This window comes from Perognathus longimembris, chromosome 2 (assembly GCF_023159225.1).
Source record: "Perognathus longimembris pacificus isolate PPM17 chromosome 2, ASM2315922v1, whole genome shotgun sequence".
NCBI lineage: Eukaryota > Metazoa > Chordata > Mammalia > Rodentia > Heteromyidae > Perognathus > Perognathus longimembris.
Window position 1 is genome coordinate 149,793,212 of NC_063162.1, and position 24,668 is coordinate 149,817,879.

A 24,668-nucleotide genomic window follows, 5' to 3' on the forward strand; every position below is an offset into this window, starting at 1 on the left:
TCCTTGCTCCATCCCTCCTTGTAGTTTGGAAGTCCTAGAATGTGAACTCAATCTGCATTTCAGAGCTAGCTTTGCATTTAGGTGAAGAATCATCACCTAAGGCAGACAGGCAGAACAAATCTCTCTTTTATTAATAGATTGCAAATGTTGCCAGTGATTTCAAGGGAGAAAAATCTGTTAGCTTTGCCGCAGTTCCTAATCTGTGTCACATGCTTGCTTAAAGCAGCCCCTTCTGTTCTCCCCATCTGCCTTCCCGTGGGTTTGGTCCGTTTCTGAGGAACCAGGGGCATCTCGTTCATTCACTCACTGGCTGTGTTGACTGTGCACCTGCCTCAGCTCCACTCAGCTTCTATCATTGTAAATAGCAGGCTCAGCCTTTCTTAATTTCAGTATCAGGCTTAGAGTCCCTCGGAGCAGGACAGGGTTTTGTGTTTACTTTGACATGGGCAGTGAGTTTGGACTTAGGGCTCTCCCCAGTGTGTACCCGCTGGTGGCTCAGCAGTTGTTTCTTCAAGCGGAAAGCTTCGTTGCACTTGGGACACTGGAAAGGTTTCTTGCACCTGCTACACTGGAAAGGCTTCTCGCCGATGTGAGTCCTGATGTGTTCTACCAGCTTGAAGCGCTTGGCGAAGCCCTTGCCGCACTTGCAGGAGAACGGCATCTCCCCTCCGTGCAGCAGCTGGTATGTCTTCATGTCAGCCCTGGCCTGGAAGCTCTTGCCGCAGACAGAACACTGCACGTGCCTCTCCCCGCTGTGCCGACCCAGGTGCCTGGTGAGGTGGGTCTGCCGGATGAAGCTCCTGGGGCACTGCAGGCACTGGAAGGGCTTTTGAGCACTGTGTGTGTGCTGGTGATCCTGCAAGGCGCCCTTGCAGCGGAAGCTCTTGAGGCACTGCGGGCACTGGAAGGGCCTCTCCCCGCTGTGCATGTGCAGGTGGTTCCGCAGGGTACCCTTGAGGCGGAAGCTCTTAGAGCACTTGGGACACTGGAAGGGCCTCTCTCCGCTGTGAAGGCTCAGGTGGTACCGCAGGGTACACTTGAGGCGGAAGCTCTTGGGGCACTTGGGACACTGGAATGGCCTCTCCCCGCTATGCAGGCGCAGGTGGTCCCGCAGGATATAGTTGAAGCAGAAGCTCTTGGGGCACTTGGGACACTGGAAGGGCCTCTCCCCACTATGCAGGCGCAGGTGGTACCGCAAGGTACACTTGAGGCGAAAGCTCTTGGAGCACTGCGGGCACTGGAAGGGCCTCTCCCCGCTGTGCAGGCGCAGGTGCTCCTGGAGGTGACACCGCAGGGGGAAGGCGAGGCTGCACTCACTGCAGGGGAAGCGCCTGGGGTCTCTGTGCTTGCGCTGGTGGATGTACAGCTGGGTTCGCAGGCTGAAGCGCGCTTCACACTGGGCACAGTGGAAGGGCAGTGCGTCCTTGGACTGGTGCCCAGCGGGCCCCAAGTGCGAGGCGCGCATTCTGAAGGAGACATTCATTGGCTCCCATCCTGGGGGGGCACATCTGCGGCTTCGCCATGACACTGGCCTCTTTGCCCAGGGTGGGCTGTCCTTTGGGCTCCCAGTGCTGAGAAGGTCTGGGCGGGGCGCTGAGCCCTTGCCTGGAGGTGGTGAGCGGGAAAGGACCTGCTTGGGATGAGAGCACACCTTGCATTTCCGGCCTTGGATTGGACTATTCCTTTCAAGGCCAACCAAGTTTCTCAGAAAATACCGCTTCTGCTGTGAGCTCCTCCCACACACAGGGCACGGCTCTGGCCTCCGCCTCCTGGTCAGGTGGACTTGGCTGCCAGGTTTCCTCCCAGCACTACTCTCTGGGTACTTGGAGTGGCCCACTGGGTGCGTCCCTAAATGGTTTTTCTGCCCAAAGCTCTCTACACACACTGGGTGAGGACTTGGGAGACCCTGCCAGGAGGGGAGGCCCAGGGCTCTGTGACTTGGAATTCCCCCTTCTGCCACAGACACGCTAGAGCTGTGGGCTGCTGCGCCTGGAGCCAGGGTGTCAGGTCTCTGTGGGGTCACGAGGCTGAGGCCTTGCGGAGAGCTGAAGGAAACGTCTTCCCTTCCTCCTAAGAAGGGTCCAGAGGAGCCGTGGCCCTGCAAAGGATCTAATGGGAAATAACATTTAGTCTCTCCAGGTGTAGAGAATACTTTGAGCTTGCTGGCTTCTTGAAATCAAAAGTAAACCATTTATCTCCCAGTCTATGGCCTGACTAAAGGTAGCACATAGACTACCCCATCTTAGATACACACACATTTACTGTCCCAAGGTATGGAGAGTATAAGTTTCTAAAACAACACTCCTAACTACCATAGCTATATGTCATCTGTGTATTTTTGTGTCCCTAAGACCAGGCAGCAGGAAATGGCTTTATTCTTTTCATAGAATCCAGGGAGAGGGAAGCCATTTCGTCACAAAGATAAAAATGAACTATCTTTTGATCTTTTAAATCTCCTACAACAAAATGACTGCTATTAGCAAGCTCTTACTGTGCCGAATCACTTAACACTGCATTAATTACTTTCATTAGCTTCTTTTGATACCTCAGGATGTGAAATATCAACAGCTTCTATCACCAGCCCACGCTTACTCAGAAAAAACAAGGTAAGATTCTAGCTCTAGATCCTAAGAACTATGCTTTAATGCCTTTCTCTACAATATACAAGACATCTTGCCTCAGGTCAGCCAAACAGGAAGACCAGATTATAGAAGGAAAACTAGGAAAGTTGAACATGCTATCTAAATATCAAGACCCTGGTTTCTTAGTACTCACCACCCAACAGCTGCTCTGTTACTGGATCAAAATGTGCCTCAGCAGAGGAATCCTTCACATTTCCTGGCTTCTGGGATTCTTCCCAGCTCCCAAAAGGCTCTCCTTCATGTTCAATCCAGAGTATTAGCTCCGGTTTAGGAAGATCAGCATCTGCACAGTGAAGTCAGACAGGGGAGCTTAGCCTCCTTGAGCACTACATTTAGACACACTGGGTTGTTTGAAATGTTTCTAGTTTCAAGTCCAAGAACTGGCACACATACATTTTTTTTTCTTGTTGACATTGTTATTCCTAGCTACTCAGGAGGCTGAGATCCTGACACCATTTTGAAGCCAGTTAAGTAAAAAGGTGAGAGACTCTATTTCCCAAGTAACCACCAAAAAGCAGAGTATGATGTGAAAAGTCCTTGTGAGTTAGAATTTTGAGAAATTGCACTATCAAGTGCCAGCCTTCTTCCAGGATCCAACCTTTCTGAAGTGAAAGTCTTCTTACCTAGTGAGACCAGAGTCTCGTAATTGGTTCTCATGACATGCTTGTAGAGCTTCTTCTGCCATGTCTGCAGATGCTGCCATTCCTGCTTTGAGAAATAAATGGCCACGTCCTCAAAAGTCAGCGGTAACTGCAATATCAGACACAATGTAGACACAGTTAAGATTGCAGCAATCACCCCCCATCTCCCTCTCATCAACTGACTTTTCTTTAATGTTTTGCCAATTTGTTTCCAATCCTGGGGTTTTTAACTCAGGACCTGGGGTCTATCCTTGGGCCTTTATGTGCTCTAACTTAGTGCTCTACCACAGCACCACCTCTGGCTTTTCCTGTGTATCTGGTACTAAGGAATTGAACCCAGGGCTTCATGCATGCCAGGCATGCACTCTACCACTAAGCCACATTACCAGCCCCCCCCCCTTTTTTTTTTTTGGCCAGTCCTGGGGCTTGGACTCAGGGCCTGAGCACTGTCCCTGGGTTCTTCTTGCTCAAGGCTAGCACTCTGCCACTTGAGCCACAGCGCCATTTCTGGCCATTTTCTGTATATGTGGTTCTGGGGAATCGAACCCAGGGCCTCATGTATACGAGGCAAGCACTCTTGCCACTAGGCCATATCCCCAGCCCCCCAGCCCTTTTTTTAAAATTAATTAAGTAATTAATCTTGGTTGGCTATGAAGCTTGAACTCTGGGCTTGGTGACTGTCCCTGAGTTTTTGCATTCAAAACTAACACTATACCACTATGAATTATCATACAACCTCCAGTTTTCTAGTGTTAATTGGACATAAGAGTTGCCCTAACTTTTCCACCAGGGCTGGCTTCAAACTACAATCTTCACAAGTCAGCTTCCTTCTTTTTTTTGCCAGTCCTGGGATTTGAACTCAGGGCCTTAGTACTGACTCTGACTTCTTTTTGCTCAAGGGTAGCACTTGCCCACTTGAGCCACAGCGCAACTTCTGCCCTTTACTATATAGTGGTGCTGAGGAATCAAACCCATGGTTTTTGTATACAAGCCAAGCATTCTTGCCACGAGGCCATATTCCCAGCCCATCTTGAGGATTGTAGTTCAACGTTGAGGGAAAGAAAATTCCGGGAAAATCTTACACCAGGTAACTACCAAAAAAACAGAAGTGGAGCTTTGATTTACTTGGCAGAGCAGCAGCCTTGAGCAATAAAAACCTGAGGGACAGTGGCCAGGGCCTGCGTCCAAGCCCCAGGATTAGCATATTTTAAAAAACAATCTTAGAATTGTTATTTGGAAAATATCCAAGAAGCCACATTTTGAAGGATGGAAACTTGGAGTCTTTCTTAGTGCATTAGCAGTCTCCAGGCAGCCACTGGTTATAAAGCCTTGTGGCCCACTAATACCCTTAACAGTGTCAGGAAACAGGCCAGATTGCAAAGACAGAACAAAAGGCATACTAACCAACCAATCTAGCTTCAATGGAGAGCTGAGTGGGACGCCATGGTGACCAGAAAAGACACAGGACACAGGCCTTGGCATGGCATCCTTGGGCATGAGCTGATCTCACCCTAAGTAGGTCAAGTCAAGGAGCAGGGTCACAGGAAGCTCCCAGTCCTGGGCACTTGATTGACAGGCTCAGAAACTTAAGAGGCCAAGAGCCCACCGGGTCTAGGGATTGGGAAGCACCCAGCACCTGGGGACGGGACTTCCCTTCCTTTAGATCTCCAGGCACGCCCAGCAAGACAAGAAGCCAGACAGGGCAACCTGCCATGGGACCAATGATGGCGCTGGCCAGATCTGACCTCCACACCACAAAATAAATGATTACACGCTAAAGGACATCAGGAAATCAGCCACTCAGTTTCAACCAAACTCCAAATAACGAATCAGTGTGTCATCCCCACGGGTGTAGCTCTCTACTTCAACGGTGCCACACAATCTACGTGAGTCTATCCGGGCAGGCCATACTCTGCAACCCGAGGCCCGCCAAGACAGCATCCCTCAGGACGGCCACACATCTGGTTCTGAGGCCCAGTGGGATCTCAGACCTCCGGGTGCCGGGGCGAAGCGGGGACCCCGAGGCTGAGCCCAGACTCGTTCCGCGCTCGCCAGGGCCTGCGTGCTCTCCTCCCTCGGGGATCCCGGCGTGGTTTCCAGCTGTGGCCACGGTGGCGGCCGCCCGCTCCTGCCTGGGTTGAACCCCGGACCTCCGGACACGACCCCGGGGGACCTAGAACACCGCGTCCCGATGACGCCGGAACCCGGCGTCCGCACCGCAGCCCCTTACCAGAGTCTGCTCCGCCATGTTCCGCGGGTGCCACGGTCGGCTCGGCAGGATTCCCCAGGTGAACTCGGGTCACGCGGACTCAGCGCTTGCGCGGCGCAGGGTATGCTGGGAGGCGGCCTCGCGGGCGCGATCGCCCCCTGCCGGCGGGAGGTGTGGGCTCCCCCTGCGTCCCCTCGCAGAGGACCGCTTCACCACGAGCCGCACCTGTGAGGGATCCGGTCGCCGGGACTCCTGAGGAGGGTGACAGTCACCCGTAAAAAGGCTGCCTGACTCTGGACCTCCATAATACGGAGAGGGTCTCCTCAGGAGGACACCGGGATTGCCGGGCCCTTCTGCACCGCCTTTCTTTTGTTCTCCCTGGGTGAGTGAGGAAACAGACCCACTTGCTGAGCCTCCGCACAGACGCCTACTGCCGTCTGCGATGTGAGCGCGTTCGCGCATGCGCGTCTTGAGAGGCGGCGAGCTGAAGGCCGGCGCCGCCCGGGGGCGCTCTGGCGGGGTGGGCGCGCACGGAGCGGCGGCGCGTCTAGGCCCCGCACTCGCTGCCTGCCGTGCGCCAGCTGAGGAGCCGCCGCAGCCTGCGCGGCGTTGACGGCTCGGGACCCAGCCCCGCCGCGAGCCCGCGCCCCCGATACCTGGCTCCCTTGCGGGCCTCGTCGGTGCGAGGAAGGCAGGGCGGGGCCGCGAAGCCCGCGGAGTCCACCGGGTGGCGGCGAAGACTCCAGGGACCCGGCCGGGAAGCGCTGCTGGGCCATGGCGAGGCCGCCGCAGCTCCGATAAGAGCGGCGCGCGAGGGCTGCAAGGACCCAGGGTCCCCGAGACCCTGGACGAGGGACGGTGATGAGGTTGGGGTCCGGCGCCCGGCTCGTGCACGGGCCAAGTCTTCCAAGCCCAGCCGAACCCTCTCGCCGCCGCTCCCCGAGTCTCCCCCCACCCCTCCCGCAGCATCCGGGGCCTCAAGCGTGCGGACGCGGGCCCCGCGGTGCGCAGTCCCCCAGCTCCGCGCTTCTGGGGTGACCCCCGCCCAGGTGGGCTGCCCACCCGGAGGCGCCGCCCGGTCTCCCCTCGCTTTACACTCCGGAACCGGGAAGCGGGCACGGACCGGGTGGTTGACGTCGCCATTCGCCCTCCCCGCCGCCGGAGCTGCGGCCACCGCCCCACACCCGCAAGCACCCGCACGGCGGCGGTGGGGAGCCAGCTGGGGCCCCGGGGTGCGCGTGAGGAGAGGGGTCTATGGGAACCTCCGCTGGAGGAAGGGCGGCAGCCGGGCGCAGCGAGGCTCAGCTGCGCGGGTGCTTGTTTACTGCGGGGCCCTGCCATGCACCCGTTGTCAGGGCCTCGAGGCAAATGGACCGGGCCCGCACCCAGGACCCGCACCCGTGCCGTGGAGACAGAATGGTCAGTCTCACTTGGAAGCATCTTCTCTCAAGGGGATATGGGTCAGAAGGTCAGGAGCCAACACTGGTCCAGTGCGCCATGGAGGAAGGAGAGAGAGCGTAGTTTCAGGGTTGGCACTGGAGCCCAGGAGAATGACACTCTTTCTCCCCCCACTCCTTTTGCCCCTCCTCAGAAAATAAAATTAAATTAGGATGGTAGAGCCCTTGATGAGTTCTATAGAAATAGGCTGAAAGTGGCACATTAAACTTTGACTTCCATCCAGGCACCAGCGTTGCTCTTCTGTGATCCTAACAACTCTGAAGGCTGAGCTCTCAGGATCCTAGTCTCTCTATCTCTTAGCCACTGAGAAGCCCCATGGGAATCTGTAGCTCAGGGGGGAGGGTGCTAGCCTTGGGGTGGGGGAGGACAAATGGACAGCACCTAGGCCCTGAGTTCAAGCACCAGTACTGGCATTAAAAACAGCGAAAAGAAAAGCTTTAAAGGCCCTAAATCATATTTAAAAAGTAAAAAGGACAGTGTGATTGATATTTGCCTGTAATCCCTCAGGGGAATCATGAGTCCTAGGCTAGCCCAGGGCTAGCGAGCTCCTAAGCTTTGCTGTTCAGGGTAGTATTCGACCACTTTGACCCACAGCACCACTTCCTATTTTCTGGTGTTTAGTTGAAGAGTCTCATGGACTCTGTGGGGACTGGCTTTGAACCCTGATCCTCATATCTCAGCCTCCTGGGTAGCTAGGATTAGTCATGAGCCAGAAGCACCGAGATAGTCTCAAGATATTAAACAAGATAGCTAGCTCTTAAGACTTTCAAAGGCTGATAGAATGAAGTGTCCAGTTTTCTACTGTCCAGCAAACATCATCAGTACAGCAAAATTTACTAATAATTAATCATTGCTTATAAAGAGAGTATTTTTCCAAATGTGCTGAAATGAACGGATATGGCTGGAAAGTATCAGTACTTTTTCCATGATTCCTGCTGAAAATATCTTCCTTGAATTTCAGTTGTTGTCTCATTCTTTAAATATTTTATTTTAACTTTAAGAACCACTTATGGCTGGGGATATGGCCTAGTGGCAAGAGTGCTTCCCTCTTATACATGAAGCCCTGGGTTCAAGTCCCCGGCACAACATATGCAGTAAATGCCCAGAAGTGGCGCTGTGGCTCAAGTGACAGAGTGCTAGCCTTGAGCAAGAAGAATCCAGGGACAGTGCTCAGGACTGGCAAAAAATGAAAATTAAAAAAAAACAACAGTTAAATTAAGCTGGCTTATGTTTGTAATTTCCAGATAATTAGAAAAAAAGGGAAGCAGAAATGTGGCTCAAGTGGTAGAGCACTAGCCTTAAGTAAAACAGCCAAGTGAGAATGTAAAGCCCTAAGTGCATGAAGCCCTGAGTTCAATTCCTCAGTGCCACATAAACAGAAAAGGCCAGAAGTGGCACTGTGGCTCAAGTGGTAGAGCGCTAGTGTACTATGGAGGTCAGATCAGCCCAGCTCCATCATTGGCCACATGGTAGGTTGCACTACCTGGCCTCTTGTCTTGATGGATGTGCATGAATTCCTAGAGGAAGGGAAGTCTCATCCCTAGGTGATGGGTATTCCTGAATCCCTAGAGACAGGGTTTGGCATTTTGCCTGTAGGTTACTGAAGCTGTCAGTCAAGTGCCTGGGACTGGGAGCTTCCTGTGACAAAGCCCCCAGGGTCAGGTCAGCTCAGGAGTCCTTATGCCATGCCACCTGGCTCCAGTGACCTGTCTCCTGGCTCTTCTCTCCTGTCCATGGTGTTCCAAGTCAGCTCTTCATAGATGCTGGATAGGTTTGTTGCTAGGGTTTTTTCTCTATCTTTCCTCCCTGGCCTGTTTACTCATAGTATTAAGTGTATTTGTGGGCTTGCAGGCTGCAAATGTTCTAATGAAAATCCCAAGATTCGATCCTCTAATATTTGGCTTCTCAGATAATTTACTATATAACACTAGCCATGAGCAAAAGAAGATAGTGCTCAGGCCCTGAGTTCAAGCCCGACGACTGACAAAAATATAAAATTATAAAAACAATTTTCTTTGGAAAAACATTCAGACAGTTTTTATTGCCTCCTAGACATTCATTCTATTATGGTGCTAGGCATTTAGGAAATCGTGATTTTTAACTGTCACTATCTATTTGACTGCCATACATACACTCGAGTAGACCTCAAATTACATCTTTCATTAGTATCTGCACTCTAAAAATACAACAGTAAATGTCCCCATCAGATGGCTGTCACATTTTCCTGATTTACACTTGGTCTCATGGGCAGTCACCTCATTCTGAAATACAGGTTTGAGAGGACTTTTGATTCCCCATGTGCTGAAAACTCAGGGTAGTTATGTCAGACCACCGAATCCTAACCTTGGACTTTATTTCCACTTGTCGCAAGGATTCCATTTCGAAAACAAATCCTAGATTCTTTTTCAGCCATAAGGGAGCTGAGTGGGTGCCCTGCCCTTGTGTAGCATGATCTCCCCCAAAACCCTGTCACCTTGGGGACACCTCACCTGTCTGACTTGAACTCCACAATCCTAAAGTCAATAACTCCGGCAATAGCTGGTGCCAACCTGGCTCCCATGGAATGTGAGCTGCCTCACCCTGGTGGCTCCATTGGTCACTTTGCTCATCATCACCTGTTGGAGAACTAATGTCTCTGACCAGTGGAAAACTTAGTCTCAGCACAGTTACTCTGATGCCTCATTAGCGTACTAATAGGCCCTTGGGAACATATTGCCAGTAAAGAGTTCCTTTGTGTTTGGGGGCCAAAGGAAGCCACCCTTTGTTATGAGAATCTCCCTTTCACCCTGCTTAGAGTCTCCCAGAGGAGACTTGCTTGACCAGCTGCCTTTAGTGATAGATTCTCACTAAAGATAGGGAAATCTCTTCACAAGTCAATGGGGAAGTCAAGATCAAAGTTATTTAGCCTTGAGGAGATAGTAGGGAGGAGATAATTATAGTTCTGCCTTGACTAGCTATAATCCTTTGTTTTGATATAAACAATCTTTGTAGTCACTACCTCAAGTAATAGGAAAGCTTTTGTATTAAGTTCCCTCCCTCACAGTAGTAACATCCTCCACTTTTGTATTTGAGATGGATATCATGCTGTATTAATTTTTAGCCTTAAAGTTGTGAAATTGATTTCTAACCCTATATAAACCCTGGCCCTCCTGAAATAAAGCATGCATTGGTTCACTAGCTTTGCAACCCCCGTGTCCTGACTACTGCTGCAGTTACCCAGGCCCAACAATCACCCTTGCCCACAACCATGGCTCATTCCAGCCCAGCCCTCCCATCCCATTCTCGCACCCTCTGCCCATCTCCACCTTGCTCCACCACACCATCACCAGGAACAAAGCTGCCTGACCCTGGGCCTCCATAATAAGGAGAAGCACACATCAGGATGATGCCCAGTTTCCCTGGCCATACGCCACCACCTTTTGGGCGTTCTCGTGGGTGCCTGAGAAAAGCGACCCACATTCCCGGCTTCCCTGCAGACGCGGATTTTCTTTTGCATCTTCTAAAATTGGGCAAACTTTGGTGAAATAACCACTATTTTAGAGGGAACTGTGTGTCATCACTACAGGACATTCAGATAAACGTCAGCATCCATATGAACAAAGGTTCAGGAATTCATGTGACTGTTCTCAGTTTCAAACCTAACCAACCAAAACCAAAACCAAAACCAAAACCAAATCCAAGATTATCAGGCCCAAACAAAATGCACTGGACTTAGCCCACAGGTCAGCATCACACTCTTGAAAGAAATAGAAGGGTATTTAGGAGCCAGCCACTTACGTTCAGATTTGAGGATGGGACTGGAGAAATTCTCTGGTTTTTTTTTGTGGCCAAATCACTTTGTTAAAGCTTGGTGTTGGGAGCAGGGGACTGTTTGCTCTCACCTGTAATACTAGCTACTCAGGAGACTGAGCTCTGAGGACTGGAGTTCAAAGCCAACCTGGACAGGAAAGTCCATGAGGCTCTTGTCTCCAACCACCAAGAAAGACACATCAGAGCTCTGACTCCTTTTCTAGTGGAAAAAGCTAAGGGATAACCCTTAGGCTCGGAATACAAGTTCCTGGACAGGTACAAAAGAAACAAACAAAGTGGGTGGGGAGTGGATGAAAAGGTACTGAAGACAATAAGCTCTTAGGTCTTTGACAGGGCAGTATCTTCCCAGCCTTGTGGTTTTGGAACCTGTGAATTATGAACACAATCTGCATTTTACAACTAGCTTTGCATTTAGGTGAAGAATCATCACCTAAGGCAGACAGGCAGAACAAATCTTTCTTTTATTAATAGATTGCAAATGTAGCCAGTGATTTCAAAGGAGAAAAATCTGTTAGCTTTGCCGCAGTTCCTAATCTGTGTCACATGCTTGCTTAAAACAGCCCCTTTCGTTCTCCCCATCTGCCTTCCCGTGGGTTTGGTCCATTTCTGAGGAACCAGGGGCATCTCGTTCATTCACTCACTGGCTGTGTTGCCTGTGCACCTGCCTCAGCTCCAGTCGGCTTCTATCATTGTAAATAGCAGGCTCAGCCTTTCTTAATTTCAGCATCAGGCTTCGGGTCCCTCGAAGCAGGACAGGGTTTTGTGTGCACTCTGACGTAGGCAGTGAGTTTGGACTTAGGTCTCTCCCCAGTGTGTACCCGCTGGTGGCCGACCAGCTGTGTCTTCAAGTCGAAAGCCTCGTTGCACTTGGGACACTGGAAAGGTTTCTTGCACTTCTTACACTGGAAAGGCTTCTCGATGAGGTGAGTCCTGATGTGTTCCACCAGCTTGAAGCGCTTGGCGAAGCCCTTGCCGCACTTGCAGGAGAACGGCATCTCCCCTCCGTGCAGCAGCTGGTATGTCTTCATGTCAACCTTGACCTGGAAGCTGTTCCCACAGATGGAACACTGCACGTGCCTCTCCCTGCTATGTACGCCGAGGTGCCTGGTGAGGTGGGACTGACGGCTGAAGCTCTTGGGGCACTGGCTGCAGGGAAAGGGCTTCTGGGCACTGTGGGTGAGCTGGTGCATCTGCAGGGCTCTCTTGCTGCAGAAGCTCTTGGGGCACTGTTGGCACTGGAAGGGCTTCTGGGCGCTGTGGGTGAGCTGGTGCTCCCGCAGGTAGCGCTTGAGGCGGAAGCACTTAGAGCACTTGGGACACTGGAAGGGCCTCTCCCCACTGTGCAGGCGCAGGTGCTCGGTCAGCTTGGCACGCTGGATGAAGCTCTTGCTGCACTGTCCACAGGGGAAGGGCTTCTGGGCGCTGTGGGTGAGCTGGTGCTCCCGCAGGGAGGCCTTGCGGCGGAAGCTCATGGGGCACTGTGGGCACTGGAAGGGCTTAAAGGCGCAGTGGGTGAGCTGGTGCTTCCCCAGGGTGCACTTGAGGCGGAAGCTCTTGGGGCACTGTGGGCAATGGAAAGGCTTCTGTGCACTGTGTGTGAGCTGGTGCTTCCGCAGGTTGCCCTCGTGGCTGAAGCTCTTGGGGCACTTGGGGCACTGGAACGGCTTCTCCCCACTGTGCATCCGCAGGTGACCCTGCAGGATGCACTTGAGACGGAAGCTCTTGGGGCACTGTGGACACTGGAAGGGCCTCTCCCCGCTATGCACGCGCAGGTGCTCGGTCAGCTTGGACCGCTTGATGAAGCTCTTGCTGCACTGTCCGCAGGGGAAAGGCTTCTGGGCGCTGTGCATGTGCTGGTGATCCTGGAGGGCACCCTTGCGGCAAAAGCTCTTAGGGCACTTGGGGCACTGGAAGGGCTTCTCCCCGCTGTGCATGCGCAGGTGCTCCATCAGCTTGTCCCGCTTGATGAAGCTCCTGCCACACTGTTCACAGTGGAAGGGCTTCTGGGAAGTGTGGGTGAACTGGTGTGCCCGCAGGGTGCTCTTGAGGCGGAAGCTCTTGGGGCACTGCGGGCACTGGAAAGGCCTCTCCCCACTGTGCTGTTGCAGGTGCTCCTGGAGGTGACACTGCTTGGGGAAGGCGAGGCTGCACAGGCTGCACTGGAAGCGCCTGGGGTCTCTGTGCTTGCGCTGGTGGGTGTGCAGCTGGATCTGAAGGCTGAAGCGCGCATCGCACTGGGCACAGTGGAAGGGCAGAGCGTCCTTGGGCTGCTGCCCAATGCGCCCCAAGTGGGGGGAGCACATGCTGAAGGAGACATTCCTTGGCTCCCCTCCCGATGGGGTCCCAGCCAGGTCTGCTTGGCTGGCGGGTTTTCTCCCAGCCCTTCTCGCTGGGCCCTTCAAGTGGCTAACCGGGTGCGTCCCTAAATGGTTTTCCTTGCCAAAGCTCTCTCCACAGGCAGGGTGAGGACTCGGAAGACCCTGCTGGGAGGAGAGGCCCAGTGCTCTGTGACTTGAAATTCCCCCTTCTGCCACAGACACGCTAGAGCCGTGGGCTGCTGCACCTGGAGCCAGGGTGTCAGGTCTCTGCGGGGTCACCAGGCTGAGGCCTTGCTCAGGCCTGAAGGAAACGTTTTCCCTTCCTCCTAAGAAGGGTCCAGAGGAGCCGTGGCCCTGCAAAGGATCTAATGGAAAATAACATTTAGTCTCTCCGGATTTGAAGAATACTTTGACTTTGCTGGCTTCTTGAAATCAAAAGTAAACCATGTATCTCCCAGTCTACAGCCTGAGTAAAGGTAGCACATAGACTACCCCATCTTAGGTACACATACACACTTACTGTCCCAAGGTATGGAGACCATAAGTTTCTAATACAACACTCGTAACTACCACAGCTATATGTCATCTGTGTGTTTTTGTGTCCCTAAGACCAGGCAGCAAGAACTGGCTTTATTCTTTTCCCAGAATCTCGGTAGAGGAGAGCCATTTGGTTACAAAGATCAACAGGATCTTTTGTTCCTTTGCATCTCCTACAACAAAATGACTGCCATTAGTAAGCTCCTACTGTGCCAGGATCACTTAACACTGCATTAATTACTTACCTAGGGATGTGAAATATCAACAGCTTCTATCACCATCCCAAGCTTACTCAGAAATAACAAGATCAGACTCTAGCTCCAGATCCCACATACCCAAGTACTATGTTTTACTGCCTTTCTCTACAATATACAAGACATCTCGCCTCAGGTCAGCCAAACAGGAAGACCAGAGTATAGAAGGAAAACTAGGAAAGCTGAACATGCTATCCTAACATCAGGACCCTGGTTTCTTAGTACTCACCACCCAACTGCTGTTGCTCAGTCACCGGACCAAAATGTGTCTCAGCAGAGGAATCCTTCACACTCTCTAGATTCTGGGATTCTTCCCAGCTCCCAAAGGGCTCTCTCCCATGTTCAATACAGAGTATTAGCTCTGGCTTAGAAAGATCAGCATCTGCACAGAGAAGTCAGACAGGGGAGCTTAGCCTCCTTGAGCACTACATTTAGACACACTGAATTATTCAACATGTTTCTTCTGGTTTCAAGTCCAAGGAATGGCACACATACATTTTCTGTTTTCTTGTTGGCATTGGTATTCCTAACTACTCAGGAGGCTGAGATTCTGACTCCATTTTGAAGCCAGTTAAGTAAAAAAGCTTGAGGACTCTATTTCCAACATGACCACCAAAATGCAGTTACTTTAGTTCATACATAAGAATGAACGAAAGAATATGATGTGAAAATTCCTTGTATTTTGAGAAATTGCCCTATCAAGTGCCAGCCTTCTCCCAGGAAACAGTTCCACACCTTCTTACCTAGTGAGACCAAAGTCTTGTAATTGGTTCTCATGACGTGCTTGTAGAGCTTCTTCTGCCATGTCTGCAGATGCTGCCATTCCTGCTTTGAGAAATAAATGGCCACGTCCTCAAAAGTCATCGGTATCTGCAATATCAGACACAATGTAGACACAGTTAAGATCGCAGCAATCACCCCCCCATCTCCCTCTCATCGATTGATATATTAATATTTTGCCAATTTGTTTGCCAATCCTGGGTCTTGACCTCAGAGCCTGGGCTCTATCCTTGGGCCTCTCTGTACTCAAAGCTAGTGTTCAACCACAGTGCCACCTCTGGCGTTGTATACCAGTCTACCAGATACACTGTGTATCTGGTATTGTGGAATTGAACCCAGGGCTTCATGCATGCAAGCAAGCACTCTACCAGTAAGCCACATTCCCAGCCCTATTTTAATTACTTACTTACTTAATTCATTCATTTTTGTTGGCATGAAACTTGAACTCTAGGCTTGGAGATTATCCCTGCGTTTTTGAATTCAAAGCTAACACTATACCACTTTGAGCCACCACACAACTTCCAGTTTTCTAGTGTTAATTGCAGATAAAGAGGTGCACTAACTTTTCCACCAGGGCTGGCTTCAAACTACAATCTTCACAAGTCAGCCTCTTTTCCTTTTGGCTAGTCCTGAAGTGTGAACTCATGGACTTAGTACTGACTCTGAATTCTTTTTGCTCAAGGCTAGCACTTGGCCACTTGTGCCATAGTGCCACTTCTGGCCTTTTCTATATATGTGTTGCTGAGGAATCAAACCCAAGGGTTTATGTATAGTAGGCAAGCACTCTTTCCACTAGGCCATATTCCCAGCCCATCCTGAGGATTTTAGTGCAACGTTGAGGAAAAGAAAATTCCACGAAACTCTTCCACCAGGTAACCACCATAAAGCCAGACGTGGAGCTTTGGCTTACTTGGTAGAGCCCCAGCCTTGAGCAATAAAAACCTCAGGGACAGTGCCTAGGCCCTCGGTCCAAGCCCCAGGGTTAGCATTCTTAAAAAAAAAATATTAAATTTGTTATACCATAAAGTATCCAAGAAGCCACATTTTGAAGGATGGAAACTTGGAGTCTTTATTAGAGCATTAGTAGTCTGCAGGCAGCCAGTGGTTACAAAGCCTTGTGGCCCACTAATACCCGTAACACTGTCAGGAAACAGGCCAGAGAGCAAAGATAGCACAAAAGCCATACTAACAAACACCAAGTAGCAAATCAGCGTGTCATCCCCGCGGGTGTTGCCATCTACTCCAACCGTGCCACACAATCCACGCGCGACTATCCGGGCCGGCCAAAGTCTGCAACCCGAGGCCCGCCAAGGCAGCATCCCAAGACCGCAACCCACTGGTTCTGAGCCCAGTGGGACCTCTGACCTCCGAGTTCCCGGGTCCGCGTGCTCTCCTCCCCCGCGGTTCCCGGCGTGGTTTCCTGCTGTGGCCATGGTGGCGGCCGCCCGCTCCTCCCGGGGTCGAATCCCGGACCTCCGTCCCCTACCTCGCGGGACCTAGATCACCGGGTCCCGGGTACCCCGGAGCCCGGCATCCGCACTGGCAGCCCCTTACCAGACTCAGCGCGGCCATGGCTGCCCTGTGCCCTGGTCCGCTCAGCAGGATCTCCACCTGGAGCTGGGTGGCTCGTGCTCTGCGCTGGCGCGGCGCGGGGCATGCGGGGAGGCGGCCGCGCGTGCTCTGCACTTGCGCAGCGCGGGGCATGCTGGGCGGCGGTCGTGCGGGCCCCCTGCTGGCGGAGGTGAGGGCTCCTCCCTGGGTCCACCTGAGGGGAGGAATCAGTCAGCCAGGGGTTGCACCGGGGAGGGATCCCATCGCTGGGTCTCCTGAGGAGGGCGACAGTCACCTGTAAAAAGGCTGCCTGACCCTGGACCTCCATAATACGGAGAGGCTCTCCTCAGAATCACACCGGGTTTGCCGGGCCCTCCTTCCCCGCCTTTCATTCGTTCTCCCGGGAAGCGGTAGAAATCCTACGTGGTCAGCCTCCCAGCCTAGAAGCGGACAGCAGACTGCGAGCTGAGCGCGTTCGCGCGCATGCGCTTCCTGAGAGGCGGCGAGGTGAAGGCGGGCGCCGCCCGGGGGCGCTCTGGCGGGGTGGGCGCGCACGGAGCGGCGGCCCGTCTAGGCCCCGTACTCGCTGCCCGCCGTGCGCCAGCTGAGGAGCCGCCGCCGCCTGCCCGGCGTTGACTGGTCGGGACCCAGCCCCGCCGCGAGCCCGCGCTCCCGATACCTGGCTGCCTTGCGGGCCTCGTCGGTGCGAGGAAGGCAGGGGGGGCTGCGAAGCCTGCGGTGTCCACCGGGTGGCGGCGAAGACTCCAGGGACCCGGTCGGGAAGCGCTGCTGGGCCATGGCCGAGGCGACCGCAGCTCCGGTAAGAGCAGCGCGCGAGTGCTAGGGGGACCCATGGTCCCCGAGACCGGGGATGAGAGGAGGGCGACGAGGTTGGGGTCCGGCGCCCGGCTCGTGCACGAGCCAAGTGTTCCAAGCCCAGTCGAGCCCTGTCGCCACCGCGCCCCGAATCTACTCCCCAGCCCCCGCCCAGGAGGGCTGCCCGCCCGAAAGTGCTGCACAATCCCTCCTTGCTTTCCACACTCTGGAACCGGAACTCGGCCCCGGACCTGGTGGTTGAGGTCACCATTAGCTCTCCCCGCCGCCCGAGCTCCGGCCGCCTACTCCCCCCCACACCCCCCAACACCCGCGGGCACCGCACGGCGGCGGTGGGGAGCCAGCTGGGGCCCCGGGGTGCGCGTGAAGCGAGAGATCCCGCGGAACCTCCGCTGGAGGAAGGGCAACAGCCGGGGGCAGCGAGGCTCAGCTGCGCGGGTGCTTGTTTACTGCGGGGCCCTGCCATGCACCCGTTGCCAGGGCCACGAGTCAAACGGACCGGGCCCGTATCCGGGACCCGCACCCGTGCCGTGGAGACGGAATGGTCAGTCTCACTTGGAAGCATCTTCTCTCAAGGGGATATAGGTCAGAAGGTCAGGAGCCAAAACTGGTCCAGTGCGCCATGAAGGAAGGAGAGGGAGCGTAGTTTCAGGGTTGGCATTGGAGCCCAGGAGAATGACACTCTTTCTCCCCCCACTCCTTTTGCCCCTCCTCAGAAAATAAAATTAAATTAGGATGGTAGAGCCCTTGATGAGTTCTATAGAAATAGGCTGAAAGTGGCACATTAAACTTTGACTTCCATCCAGGCACCAGCGTTGCTCTTCTGTGATCCTAACAACTCAGGAGCCTGAGCTCTCAGGATCCTAGTCTCTCTATCTCTTAGCCACTAAGAAGCCCCGTGGGAAGCTGTAGCTCAGGGGGGAGGGTGCTAGCCTTGGGGTGGGGGAGGACAAATAGACAGCACCTAGGCCGGAGTCCAAGCCCCAGTACTGGCATTAAAAACAACAAACAGCGAAAAGAAAAGCTTTAAAGGCCCTAAATCATATTTAAAGTAAAAAGGACAGTGTGATTGATATTTGCCTGTAAATCCTCAGGGGAATCATGAGTCCTAGGCTAGCCCAGGGCTAACGAGCTCCTGCAGGTCAAATAAAGATTAACTGTGTTTTTAAAACAATGTGCAAAAAATACTATTAATTTTGGGGGGGTCAGTTGTGTGGGGCTAGAACTCGGGGGCAGGTTGCTCTCCCTGAACTCCTTAGCTCAAGGCTAGCACTCTACCACTTTGTGCTACTTCCAGTTTTCCGGTGGTTAATTGGATATTAGAGTCTCATGGACTTTGCTACCTGGGCTGGCTTTCTTTTTTGTTTTTCTTTTTTTCTTTTTTTTGCCACTCCTGGGCCTTGGACCCCGTGCCTGAGCACTGTCCCTGGCTTCTTTTGGTCAAGGCTTGCACTCTGCCACTTGAGCCACAGCACCACTTCTGGCCTTTTTGTATATATGTGGTGCTGGGGAATCCAACCCAGGGCTTCATGAATACAAGGCAAGCCCTCTTGCCACTAGGCCATATTCCCAGCCCTTCCTGGGCTGCATTTGAACCTAGAGCCTCAGATCTCAGCCTCCTGGGCAACTAAGATTGCAGGCATTAATGAGCAAGGTGCTGGTGACTCATGCTTATAATCCTAACTACTCAGGATGCTGAGAACTGTGGATTGAAGTTGGAAGCAAAAAGCAGCAAAACGATTTATACACACACACACACACACAGACACACACAGACACACACACACGCCAATCCTAGGGACTAGACTCCGGGCCTGAGCACTGTCCCTGGCTTCTTTTTGCTCAAGGCTAACACTTTATCACTTGAGCATCTGCTAAGGTGCTGAGGAATCAAACCCAGGGCTTCATGCACTCTACCACTCGGCCACATTCCCAGCCCCAGAGGACAGGGAGAGGGGAAAGTGTGACATTGACTTTAATACAGTTGCATATTTCTTGTTGACTGTATTGTTTTATTCCTTTTTTGTTGTAGTTGTTGGTCATGGGCCTTGAACTCTGGGCCTGGGTGCTGTCTCTGAGCTCTTCAGTTCAAGGCTAGTTAGTGCTCTACTTGAGCCACAGTGCTACTTCCCAAATTTTTGTTTAGTAAACAAATACAAGAGACTCTCAGCTCCCATTAATCAACAAAAAGAAGTACAAGTGTACTCAAGTAATAGAGCTCTGACCTGAAGAGAAATAGTTAAGTCCACAAAAGCTTGAATTCAAGTCCCAGTAGGGGGTGGGGGCAGGGGATATATGCATGGATTCTGAATTTCAAGTGCTCAGTGACCACCTGGAGTTAGTGTCCATGGTTGTAAATGGGGGACATCTCTCTTATGGAGGGTTGGGAGTTGATGGCTGTGTGGTAGCATACATCTGCAATTCTAGCACTTTGGAGGTGGAGGTCAGCCTGGCCTAGATAGTAAGATCTTGTCTCAAAAGGACTTGGAAATAAGAGAGTTCAAGCCCCAGGACTAGCAAAAAAATAAAGTTATAAAAACTATTTTCTTGGGAAGAAAATTCAGACTGTTTTTATTGCCTCCTAGACGTTCATTCTATTATGGTGCTAGTAATTTAGGAAATCGTGATTTTTAACTGCCACTATCTACTTGACCGCTATGCATACACTCGGGTAGACCTCAAATTACATCTTTCATAAGTATCTGCACTCTAAAAATACCACAGTAAATGCCCCAACCAGATGGCTCTCACACTTTCCTGATTTACAGATGGTCTCACGGGCAGTCATGTCATTTACTTGCTGAAATGCAAGTTTGAGAGGACTTTGATTGCCGGTGTGCTGAAAGCCCAGGGTTAGTTATGTCAGACCTGAATCCTAACCTTGCACTTTATTTCTGCTTGAGGCAAGAATTCCATTTCGAAAACAAATCCTAGATTCTTTTCCAGTCATAAGCACATTGAGTGGGTGCCCACACCCTTGTGGCATGTTCCCCCAGCCAAACCCTGTCACCTCGGGGTCACCTCTCCTGTCTCACCTGAACTCCCCAATCCTAATGTCAATAATTCTGGTAATTGCTGGTGACAGCCTGGCTCCCATGGAATCTGAGCCGCCTCACCTTGGTGGCTCCATCGGTCACTTTGCTCATCATTGCCCTTGCCCAAAACCATGGCTCATTCTTGCCTGGCCTTCCCATCCCATTCTCCCACAGACCACCCATCTCCACCTTGCCCAACAGCACCGTCACCGAGAAAAAAAGTTGCCTGACACTGGTCCTCCATGAGAAGGAGAAACACATCAGGACAATACCTGGTTTCCCAGGCCATAGGCCACCACCTTTAATCCTAGCTGCTCATGAGACTGAGCTCTGAGGACTGCAGTTCAAGGCCAACATGGACAGGAAAGTCCATGAGGCTCTTGTCTCCAACCACCAACAAAGACACAAGTGGAGCTCTGGCTCAAGTGGTACAGCTCCAGGCTTGAGGAAAACACCTGAGGGAAGACGTTCAGGCCCCATGTTCAAACCCCAGGACTGGCACAAAACAAAGTGGGTAGGAAGTGGATGAAAAGGAGCTGAAGACAATAAGCTCTTAGGTCTTTGACAGGGCAGTATCTTCCCAGCCTTTTGGTTTTGGAAGCCCTCCAATCTGAACTCAATCTGCATTTTAGAGCTAGCTTTGCATTTAGGTGAAGAATCATCCCCTAAGGCAGACAGGCAGAACAAATCTCAGTTTTATTAATAGACTGCAAATGTAGCCAAGGAGAAAAATCTGTTAGCTTTGCCCCAGTTCCTAATCTCTGTCACATGCTTGCTTAAAGCAGCCCCTTCCGTTCCCCCATCTCACTTCTCGTGGGTTTGGGCTGTTTCTGAGGAACCACGGGCATCTCGTTCATTCACTCACTGGCTGTGTTGACTGTGCACCTGCCTCAGCTCCAGTCGGCTTCTATCATTGTAAATAGCAGGCTTAGTCTTTCTTAATTTCAAGATAGGGAAATCTCTTCACAAGTCAATGGGGAAGTCAAGATCAAAGTTATTTAGCCTTGAGGAGATAGTAGGGAGGAGATAATTATAGTTCTGCTATAGTTCTGCTATAATCCTTTGTTTTGATATTAACAATCTTTGTAGTCACTACCTCTTGTAATAGGAAAGCTTTTGTATTAAGTTCCCTCCCTCACCTTAGTAACATCCTCCACTTTTGTATTTGAGATGGATATCATGCTGTATTAATTTTGAGACTTGAAGTTGTGAAATTGATTTCTAACCTTATATAAACCCTGGCCCTCCTGAAATAAAGCATGCATTGGTTCACTAGCCTTGCAACCCCTGTGTCCTGACTACTGCTGCAGTTACCCAGGCCCAACAATCACCCTTGCCCACAACCATGGCTCATTCCAGCCCAGCCCTCCCATCCCATTCTTGCACCCTCTGCCCATCTCCACCTTGCTCCACCACACCATCACCAGGGAAAAAAGCTGCCTGACCCAGGGCCTCCATAATAAGGAGAAGCACACATCAGGATGATGCCCAGTTTCCCTGGCCATACGCCACCACCTTTTGGGCGTTCTCGTGGGTGCCTGAGAAAAGTGACCCACATTCCCGGCTTCCCTGCAGACGTGGATTTTCTTTTGCATCTTCTAAAATTGGGCAAACTTTGGTGAAATAACCACTATTTTAGAGGGAACTGTGTGTCATCACTACAGGACATTCAGATAAACGTCAGCATCCATATGAACAAAGGTTCAGGGAATTCATTTGACTGTTCTCAGTTTGAAAGCAAACTACCAAAACCAAATCCAAGACTATCAGGCCAATAACAAAATTCACTGGACTTAGCCCACAGGTCATGATCACACTCTTGAATGAAATAGAAGGGTATTTAGGAGCCAGCCACTTACGTTCAGATTTGAGGACGGGACTGGAGAGATTCTCTGGATTTTTGGGGCCAAATCACTTTGTTAAAGCTTGGTGTTGGGAGCAGGGGACTGTTTGCTCTCACCTGTAATACTAGCTACTCAGGAGACTGAGCTCTGAGGACTGCAGTTCAAAGCCAACCTGGACAGGAAAGTCCATGAGGCTCTTGTCTCCAACCACCAAGGAAGACACATCGGAGCTGACTCCTTTTCTTGAGGAAAAAGCTAAGGGATAACCCTTAGGCTCTGAATACAAGTTCCTGGACAGGTACAAAACAAACAAACAAAGTGGTTGGGGAGTGGATGAAAAGGTACTGAAGACAATAAGCTCTTAGGTCTTTGACAGGGCAGTATCTTCCCAGCCTTGTGGTCTTGGAACCTGTAAATTATGAACTCAATCTGCATTTTACAACTAGCTTTGCAATTAGGTGAAGAATCATCACCCAAAGCAGACAGGCAGAACAAATCTTTCTTTTATTAATAGATTGCAAATGTTGCCAGTGATTTCAAGGGAGAAAAATCTGTTAGCTTTGCCGCAGTTCCTAATCTGTGTCACATGGTTGCTTAAAGCAGCCCCTTCCGGTCTCCCCATCTGCCTTCCTGTGGGTTTGGGCCCTTTCTAAGGAACCAGGGGCATCTCGTTCATTCACTCACTGGCTGTGTTGACTGTGCACCTGCCTCAGCTCCAATCGGCTTCTATCATTGTAAATAGCAGGCTTAGCCTTTCTTAATTTCAGGATCAGGCTTCGGGTCCCTCGAAGTAGGACAGGGTTTTGTGTGCACTCTGACGTGGGTAGTGAGTTTGGACTTAGGGCTCTCCCCAGTGTGTACCCGCTGGTGGCCGACAAGCTGTGTCTTCAAGCGGAAAGCCTTGTTGCATTTGGGACACTGGAAAGGTTTCTTGCACTTGCTACACTGGAAAGGCTTCTCGCCGATGTGAGTCCTGATGTGTTCCACCAGCCTGAAGCGCTTGGTGAAGCCCTTGCCGCACTTGCAGGAGAATGGCATCTCCCCTCCGTGCAACAGCTGGTATGTCTTCATGTCAGCTCTGGCCAGGAAACTCTTACCACAGGCGGAACATTGCACGTGCCTCTCTCCGCTGTGCAGGCTGAGATGCCTGGTGAGTTGGGCCTGCTGGATGAAGCTCCTGCCACACTGGCTGCAGGGGAAGGGCTTCTGGGCGCTGTGGGTGAACTGGTGCCTCTGCAGGATGCTCTTGCTACAGAAGCTCTTGGGGCACTGTTGGCACTGGAAGGGCTTCTGGGCGCTGTGGTTGAGCTGGTGATTCTGCAGGTAGCGCTTGAGGCGGAAGCTCTTAGAGCACTTGGGACACTGGAAGGGCTTAAAGGCGCAGTGGGTGAGCTGGTGCTTCCCGAGGGTGCACTTGAGGCGGAAGCTCTTGGGGCACTGCAGGCAATGGAAGGGCTTCTGTGCACTGTGTGTGAGCTGGTGCTTCCGCCGGTTGCCATTGTTGCTGAAGCTCTTGGGGCACTTGGGGCACTGGAAGGGCTTCTCCCCACTGTGCATGCGCAGGTGAACTTGCAGGAAGCACTTGATGCGGAAGCTCTTGGGGCACTGTGGACATTGGAAGGGCCTCTCCCCGCTGTGCACGCGCAGGTGCTCAGTCAGTTTGGTCTGGTTGATGAAACTCTTGCTGCACTGTCCGCAGGGGAAAGGCCTCTGGGCGCTGTGCATGTGCTGGTGATCCTGGAGGGCACGCTTGCGGCTAAAGCTCTTAGGGCACTTGGGGCACTGGAAGGGCTTCTCCCCGCTGTGCATGCGCAGGTGCTCCATCAGGTTTTCCCGCTTGATGAAGCTCTTGCTACACTGTACACAGTGGAAGGGCTTCTGGGCACTGTGGGTGAGCTGGTGCACCCGCAAGGTGGCCTTGCGGCGGAAGCTCTTGGGGCACTGCGGGCACTGGAAAGGCCTCTCCCCACTGTGCAGGCGCAGGTGCTCCTGGAGGTAAAACCGCTTGGGGAAGGAGAGGCTGCACTTACTGCAGGGGAAGCGCCTGGGGTCTCTGTGCTTGCGCTGGTGGGTGTGCAGCTGGATCCGCAGGCTGAAGCGCGCGTCGCACTGGGCACAGTGGAAGGGCAGAGCATCCTTGGGCTGCTGCCCAGTGCACCCCAAGTGTGGGGAGCACATGCTGAAGGAGACATTCCTTGGCTCCTCTCCCGATGGGGTCCCAGCCAGGTCTGCTTGGCTGGCAGGTTTTCTCCCAGCCCTTCTCGCTGGGCCCTTCAAGTGGCTCCCCGGGTACGTCCCTAAATGGTTTTCCTTGCCAAAGCTCTCTCCACAGGCAGGGTGAGGACTCGGAAGACCCTGCTGGGAGGAGAGGCCCAGTGCTCTGTGACTTGAAATTCCCCCTTCTGCCACAGACACGCTAGAGCCGTGGGCTGCTGCGCCTGGAGCCAGGGTGTCAGGTCTCTGCGGGTTCACCAGGCTGAGGCCTTGCTCAGGCCTGAAGGAAACGTTTTCCCTTCCTCCTAAGAAGTGTCCAGAGGAACCATGGCCCTGCAAAGGATCTAATGGAAAATAACATTTAGTCTCTCCGGATTTGAAGAATACTTTGACTTTGCTGGCTTCTTGAAATCAAAAGTAAACCATGTATCTCCCAGTCTACAGCCTGAGTAAAGGTAGCATATAGACTACCCCATCTTAGGTACACATACACACTTACTGTCCCAAGTTATGGAGAGCATAAGTTTCTAATACAACACTT

The 24,668-nt window shown here is 52.1% G+C and overlaps 4 protein-coding genes across 5 annotated transcripts in view; 1 reads left to right on the plus strand and 3 right to left on the minus strand.

The window, feature by feature from the left end:
* LOC125347282 (oocyte zinc finger protein XlCOF6-like) overlaps positions 1-5,534 on the minus strand; it is a 320,913-nt gene extending 315,379 nt beyond the window's left edge. The window contains exons 1-4 of one of the 2 annotated variants that reach the window (XM_048340429.1): positions 5,514-5,534; positions 3,266-3,392; positions 2,776-2,925; positions 109-2,109 (exon numbers count right to left, since the gene is read on the minus strand). In XM_048340429.1, the coding sequence (XP_048196386.1) occupies positions 371-2,109; positions 2,776-2,925; positions 3,266-3,392; positions 5,514-5,531 (2,034 nt within the window). In that variant the 5' untranslated portion in view covers positions 5,532-5,534 and the 3' untranslated portion in view covers positions 109-370. Of the gene's footprint in view, positions 1-108; positions 2,110-2,775; positions 2,926-3,265; positions 3,393-5,513 lie in introns of those variants that run through there. The other variant, XM_048340427.1, reaches the window with a different exon arrangement.
* Positions 1-24,668, plus strand: part of Znf398 (zinc finger protein 398) — a 390,977-nt gene that overhangs the window by 308,502 nt on the left and 57,807 nt on the right. The gene's annotated exons all lie outside the window — the stretch shown is intronic.
* Positions 11,465-16,998, minus strand: LOC125345699 (zinc finger protein 786-like). Its single transcript, XM_048337742.1, has 6 exons — positions 16,784-16,998; positions 16,204-16,414; positions 15,987-16,145; positions 14,613-14,739; positions 14,099-14,251; positions 11,465-13,443 (listed from the first exon to the last, which is right to left on the minus strand). The coding sequence occupies exons 1-6, from the start codon at positions 16,996-16,998 to the stop codon at positions 11,465-11,467; spliced, it is 2,844 nt and encodes a 947-aa protein (XP_048193699.1).
* LOC125345701 (zinc finger protein 425-like) lies at positions 22,661-24,091 on the minus strand. Its single transcript, XM_048337743.1, has one exon. The coding sequence runs from the start codon at positions 24,089-24,091 to the stop codon at positions 22,661-22,663; it is 1,431 nt and encodes a 476-aa protein (XP_048193700.1).